The following is a 7,500-nucleotide window of genomic DNA, read 5'->3' as shown; positions in this document are numbered from 1 at the left end:
TAGTGGGTTTTTATTGACAGAAAATGACGAACAGGAATAATGTAAGGATTTTGACATTGACAGAAACAGACAAATTTTTTAGTTTATAAACAGAAATTGACAGAAACTGATTAAGACTTTTTAGACAGGTGACAGAATATTAGTTTTAAGACAGGAGGCGACAGAAACAGATTTTTTAGGGTATTAAACAGTGACAGATTTGTTAGGATTTTTGACAGACAAACAGATTTTCAGGGTTTTTAGACAGAAATTGACAAACAGATTTAGTTTGTTTTAGACAGGTGACACAAAGAATAGACAGAAATTGACAAACAAAGAATTTTTTCAGACAAAAGGTTAGATAAAGAATAGACAGAAATTGACAGAAACAGATTTAGATTTTTTAGACAGGTGACAAAGGATAGACAAAAATTGACAGAAACAGACAGATTTAGTTTTTTAGACAGAAGGTGAGATAAAGAATACAGAAATTGACAAACAGACATATTTAGTTTTTCAGACAGGTGATAAAAGAATACAGTAATTGACAGAAACGGACAGATTTAGTTTTTCTAGACAGGTGAGAAAGAATAGACAGAAATTGACAGAAACAGACATATTTAGTTTTTTAAGGCAGGAGGTGACAGGAAGAATAGACAGAAATTGACAGAAACAGACAGATTTAGTTTTTTTTGACAGATGACAAAGAATAGACAGAAATTGGCAGAAACAGACAGATTTAGGTTTTTTTTAGACAGGTGATAGAAAGAATAGACAGAAATTGACAGAAACACAGATTTAGGATTTTTTTTAGACAGGTGACAAAGAATAGACAGAAATTGGCAGAAACACTGATTTTGTTTTTTTAGACGACAAATAATAGACAGAAATTGACAGAAACAGACAGATTTAGTTTTTTATAGACAGATGACAAATAATAGACAGAAATTGACAGAAACAGACAGATTTAGTTTTTTTAGACATGACAGAATAGACAGAAATTGACAAACAGACAGATTTAGAAAGACAGGAGGTGAGGTTTTGTTGTTAGAAGTAATACTGTATCTTCTTGTATAGAGTTTAGCCTTTTGGACAGAAATTGACAGTATTTTTGTAGACAGGAAGTAAGAATTGACAGACAGGTAATATTACAACCTTTTATAAAATACCTGGATTTTTAGACAGAAATGGGGTTTTTTTTTAGACAGACAGGAAGAAAGAATTTATTGACAGAAAGACAAGTAATAATGTATTCCTTTATATAGTATTTAACATTTTTAGACAGAAATAGACAGTTTTTCTAGACAGGAATTGAGATTTGGTTTTTCTAGATAGACAGGAAGTAAGAATTTGTTGACAGAAGGACAGAAATAATGTTGTAACCCCTTCTATAGAACTTAGCTCTTTAGACAGAAATTGACAGTTTTTCTAGCCAGGAAGTACTGTTGTAGTCTCATAGTACTTAGCTTTTTAGACAGAAATAGACAGTGTTTTAGATAGGAATTGAGATTTTGACAGAATAGTATTTAGCTCTTTAGACAGAAATACAGTTTTTAGACAGTTTTTTCAAGACAGACAGGGAGAAAGAATTTGTTGACAGAAAGACGGAAGTAATGTTGTAGCCCCTTTGCTCTTTAGACAGAAATTGACAGGAAGTACGATTTTGTTAACAGTAATATTGTAGTCTCATATTTAGCTTTTTAGACAGACAGAAAGTGAGATTTTGACAGAAAGACAGGTAATATTGTAATCTCTAACAGAATACTTGGCTCTTTAGACAGAAATTGACAGTTTTTTTAGACAAGAAGTAAGATTTTGTTGACAGACAAGTAATATTGTATAATCTTTTATATAGAACTTAGCTTTTATAGACAGAAATGCATTTTTAGACAGAAAGGAATTGACATTTTGTTGACAGAAAGACAATAGAACTTAGCCCTTTAGACAGAAGTAGACAGTTTTTAGACAAAGTTTTTAGACAGGAAGAAAGAATTTGTTGACAAAGACAGAAGTAATATAGTATAGAACTGAGCTCTTTAGACAGAAATTGACAGTTTTTTTAGACAGGAAGTAAGGTTTTGGTGACAGACAGAAGTACTATTGTAGTCTCATAGTAATTAGATTTTTAGACAGAAATGGACAGCTTTTTTAGACAGATGAATTGAGATTTTGTTGACAGAAAAACAGAATAGAACTTAGCCCTTTAGACAGAAGTAGACAGTTTTTTTTATTAGACAGTTTTTAAACATTTTTATCTAGATAGACAGGAAGATAGAATTTGTTGACAGAAAGACATCAGCAATGTTGTAGACCCTTATAACCTTAATCTTTAGACAGAAATTGACAGTTTTTTTAGACAGGAAGTAAGATTTTGGTGACAGACAGAAGTACTATTGTAGTCTCATTATTTAGCTTTTTAGACAGGAATAGACAGTTTTTAGACAAAGTGAGATTTTGTTAACAAAGACAATAGTACTTAGCTCATAGACAGGAATAGACAGGTTTTTTGACAGTATTCAGACAGTTATTCTAGACAGACAGGAAGTAAGATTTTGTTGACAGAAAGACAGGTAATATTGTAATCTCTTATAGAAATATTTGGCTTTTTAGACAGTTTTTTAGACAGGAATTGAGATTTTATTGACAGACAGAATAGAACTTAGGCCTTTAAACAGAAATAGACAGTTTTATTAGGCAGAAATTGAGGTTTTGTTGACAGACAGAATAGAATTTAGGCCTTTAGACAGAAATAGACAGTTTTATTAGACAGAAATTGGGGTTTTGTTGACAGACAGAATAGAAGTTAGGCCTATAGACAGAAATAGGCAATTTTTCTAGTCAGAGTAAGATTTTGTTGACAGAAATAATAATGTAGTCTCATATTGCTTAGCTTTTTAGACAGAAATAGACAGTTTTTCTAGACAAGATGTAAAATTTTGTTGACAGACAGAAGTAATATTGTAGCCCGTTATATAGAACTTAGCTTTTTAGACAGAAATTGACAGGAAATAAGAAGCTTTTTAGACAGAAATTGACAGGAAATAAGAAGCTTTTTAGACAGAAATTGACAGAAATAAGAAGCTTTTTAGACAGAAATTGACAGAAATAAGAAGTTTTTTTAGACAGAAATTGACAGGAAATAAGAAGCTTTTAGACAGAAATTGACAGGAAATAAGAAGCTTTTAGACAGAAATTGACAGGAAATAAGAAGCTTTTTAGACAGAAATTGACAGGAAATAAGAAGCTTTTTAGACAGAAATTGACAGGAAATAAGAAGCTTTTAGACAGAAATTGACAGGAAATAAGAACCTTTTAGACAGAAATTGACAGGAAATAAGAAGCTTTTTAGACAGAAATTGACAGGAAATAAGAAGCTTTTTAGACAGAAATTGACAGGAAATAAGAAGCTTTTTAGACAGAAATTGACAGGAAATAAGAAGCTTTTAGACAGAAATTGACAGGAAATAAGAAGCTTTTAGACAGAAATTGACAGGAAATAAGAAGCTTTTTAGACAGAAATTGACAGGAAATAAGAAGCTTTTTAGACAGAAATTGACAGGAAATAAGAAGCTTTTAGACAGAAATTGACAGGAAATAAGAAGCTTTTAGACAGAAATTGACAGGAAATAAGAAGCTTTTTAGACAGAAATTGACAGGAAATAAGAAGCTTTTTAGACAGAAATTGACAGGAAATAAGAACCTTTTTAGACAGAAATTGACAGGAAATAAGAAGCTTTTTAGACAGAAATTGACAGGAAATAAGAAGCTTTTTAGACAGAAATTGACAGGAAATAAGAAGCTTTTAGACAGAAATTGACAGGAAATAAGAAGCTTTTTAGACAGAAATTGACAGGAAATAAGAAGCTTTTAGACAGAAATTGACAGGAAATAAGAACCTTTTAGACAGAAATTGACAGGAAATAAGAAGCTTTTAGACAGAAATTGACAGGAAATAAGAAGCTTTTAGACAGAAATTGACAGGAAATAAGAAGCTTTTTAGACAGAAATTGACAGGAAATAAGAAGCTTTTTAGACAGAAATTGACAGGAAATAAGAAGCTTTTAGACAGAAATTGACAGGAAATAAGAAGCTTTTTAGACAGAAATTGACAGGAAATAAGAAGCTTTTTAGACAGAAATTGACAGGAAATAAGAAGCTTTTTAGACAGAAATTGACAGGAAATAAGAAGCTTTTAGACAGAAATTGACAGGAAATAAGAAGCTTTTTAGACAGAAATTGACAGGAAATAAGAAGCTTTTTAGACAGAAATTGACAGGATATAAGAATTTTGCCTGTTTTTACGTTGACAGAAATACACTTTTTTAGACAGGCTGGAACATTAAATTCATATATTTTAGACAGGAACAGATCATTTGACAGCTTCGTATTATATTCTAGACAGAAACAAACGGGTTTTAGACAGAAAAATAAACAGATAATAAGGAATTCTATATGCTCCCGTTTTTAGACAGAATAGACATTTTTAAGCCTCATTCTAAACATTATTCATATTATAGACAGGAAGAGATGGGTTTTTAGACAGGAATTAGACAGGAAATAAAGAATCATCTATGCTATTATTGTATTTTATAGACAGAATAGACAGTTTTTAGACATAGACAGGAACTAACCCACTCAGAACATAAGACAGAAGGTTTTATTAGACAGACATAGACAGGAATGATAAATATTTAAATCCATTATCACGTTATTTTTTAGACAGAATAGACAGATTTTAGACAGTAAGACTCAAAACAGCACTCTATAGTTTTTTGACAGACATGAACAGGAAAAGAAGACAGTTTCAATATCTTATCACATTTTTTTTATAGACAGAATAGACAGTTTTTAGACAGACAGTAACTAAGGCACTCAGAACACGGCTCAATAGTTTTTAGACAGACAGACAGAAAAAAAAGTCTCTACATCTTATCACATTTTTAGACAGAATAGACAGTTTTTAGACAGACAGGAAGACTCAAAATAGCACTCTACAATTTTTTGACAGACATGGACAGGATAAAAAGACAGTTTTAATATTTGATTGTATTTTTATAGACAGAATAGACAGATTTTTAGACAGACAGTAACTAAGGCACTCAGAACACGGCTCAATAGTTTTTAGACAGACATAGAAAGAAAGTCTCTACATCTTATCACATTTTTAGACAGAATAGACAGGTTTTTAGACAGACAGTAACTAAGGCACTCAGAACATGGCTCAATAGTTTTTAGACAGACATAGAAAGAAAAAGTCTCTACATCTTAACCATCATTTTTAGACAGAATAGACGGTTTTTAGACAGACAGGAAGATTCAGAACAGCTCTCTACAGTTTTTTGAGACATGGACAGGAAAAGAAGACAGTTTCAGTATCTTATCACATTTTAATAGACAGAATAGACAGATTTTAGACATGGCAACTAAGGACATGACACAACAGTTTGTAGACAGACAGACAGAAATAGACAGTTTCAATATATCATCACATTTTTAGACAGGCGTGCTGTGGACAGACTCTTCACACACACACACACACACACACACACACACACACACACACACACACACACACACACACACACACACATTCCTTCAACATTTTCTAGACATAAAACTAGGAATTCACATTTTTAAACAGACTGAAACATTAAATTCATATGTTGGTACAGTGGACCCCTGCGTGCTTTGGGGTCCGAGGGGTCTCCAAGCGCACGGGTTCGAATCCTGTCCACGGTCGGAGTGTAGGTTGGGCTTCCTCACTCGGAGCGACGGTGGGCTTTGAGATAGGAGGAGTCACAAATAGTATCCCCTTTAGCACAGAAACTCCCTTGAAATGCCCACATGGTAGAAATGAGAAAGTAAAGTGTTTTAAGAGTATAGTTGCACATTTTTGGACGAAATCTTGTAAATGAACTACGCTTCATCAGTGTTAGACAGAAATAGCTCATTTGGAAGAACATTAAGACAGTTTTAGACGGAAGCTTCTAATTGTACTGCGCATCATTAGTGTTAGACAGAAGTAGGTCATTTTGAAGAACATTAAGACAATTAAGAGAATTCCACTGCCTTTCATTACAGTGTTAGACAGAAATAGCTTATTTTGAACATTAAGACAGTTTTAGACGGAAGCTTCTAATTGTACTGCGCTTCATCAGTGTTAGACAGAAATAGGTCATTTTGAAGAACATTAAGACAGTTTTAGACAGAAAGGTTATAATTGTACTGCGCTTCATCACAGTATTAGAAATAGGTCATTTTGAAGAACATTAAGACAGTTTTAGACGGAAAGTTATCATTCCACTGCCTTGCATCACAATATTGGACGGATTGTGTAATTTTGAAGCCCAAAGACAGTTTCAGAGGGAAAATGATCATTCTTCTGCGTTGTATCACACAATTAGACAAAAACAGGTCATTTTGATACAGTTAAAAATCTGCGGCATGTCATCACAGTATTAGACAGATTAGCACATTTTTAAACCACATTAAGACACTTTTAGACGGAAAGTTAAAATTCTGTTGCTTTTCATCGCAGTGTCAGACAGATTCCGTAATTTTTAAGGCACATTAAGACACTTTTACGCGGAAAGTTAAGGTTCTACTGCATCTTATCACAGTACTGGACAGATTAGGACACTTATGACACTTTAAGACAGTTCTACAGGGAAAGTAAAAAAATTCTACTATATCTTATCACAGTGTTAGACAGATTAGGACATTTTTGAAGCACATTAAGACAGGGAGTTGTTATTCTACTGAGCTTTATCACAGTGGTAGACAGAAATACAGGGAAAGACGTCATAATATCACACCTCTAGACAGATTCACAACACATGACACTTTCTCTTAGACACACTCACAACACAAACTATTTTTGGACACAAATTGACAAAAAAAAAAAATAAATAAAAAAAAAAAAAAACACCTTACCACACACCCAAACCTAACCAAACCTCATTATCCCGAACCCTAGACTACAGAACCCCATTAATTAGAACCCAAGAGGTCTGAACCCTACCACATACCTTCCCCCCTCAACGTCCCCTCTGGTCAGCCCCCTCTCCCCCTCAAAAGGCGACACATCCTCCCATGCACTAAAAAACCCATCATAATCCACTTCAGCATACGTTTCCGCGGGGTCTGAAGGGGCTGGAAGGCTAGAAGGGGGCTGATTTGTCCCTTTGAGTGAGTCTGGAGGGCTGACTGGTGGCTGGCTTGTGATCTCGGGGTCTGTTTCTGTAGATGGCTGGTTTGTGATCCCCGTGGGGCTATCTGGGGTCTGTTCTGAGGTGTTTGGGGGTGAAGTTTGGGCCTTTTCTGTGGTCTGGGGCTCCGTGGGGTTAACTGGGGTGTTAATTGTAAGCCCAGGTAGTGTTTCAGTAAGTGTGGGGAGCTCTTGGCGTGTGGTGGCGTGTGGCAGGGTGTGTGCTTGCCTCCTCCCGGTTACTTGGTGTCTAAAGAGAGAGGCGTTTAAATATTCTGGTCTTCTCATGCTAGAGGAAGAGGAAGAGGAAGAGG

The 7,500-nt window shown here is 34.2% G+C and overlaps 2 protein-coding genes across 4 annotated transcripts in view; one reads left to right on the top strand and one right to left on the bottom strand.

Annotated features, from left to right (window-relative positions):
• Nucleotides 1–7,500, top strand: part of LOC123509077 (melanopsin-B-like) — a 98,464-nt gene that overhangs the window by 8,914 nt on the left and 82,050 nt on the right. The gene's annotated exons all lie outside the window — the stretch shown is intronic.
• Nucleotides 5,352–7,500, bottom strand: part of LOC123509079 (mucin-13-like) — a 10,346-nt gene continuing 8,197 nt past the window's right edge. For both annotated transcript variants that reach the window (XM_045263209.1, XM_045263208.1), the window contains exon 2: nt 5,352–7,500. This exon is cut by the window's right edge and continues 211 nt beyond it. In XM_045263209.1, coding sequence (XP_045119144.1) covers nt 6,974–7,500 — 527 coding nt within the window. In that variant the 3' untranslated portion in view covers nt 5,352–6,973.

This window comes from Portunus trituberculatus, chromosome 26 (assembly GCF_017591435.1).
Source record: "Portunus trituberculatus isolate SZX2019 chromosome 26, ASM1759143v1, whole genome shotgun sequence".
Lineage (NCBI taxonomy): Eukaryota > Metazoa > Arthropoda > Malacostraca > Decapoda > Portunidae > Portunus > Portunus trituberculatus.
Note: the sequence above shows the minus strand (reverse complement) of the source record. Positions and strands in the feature narration are given on the sequence as shown.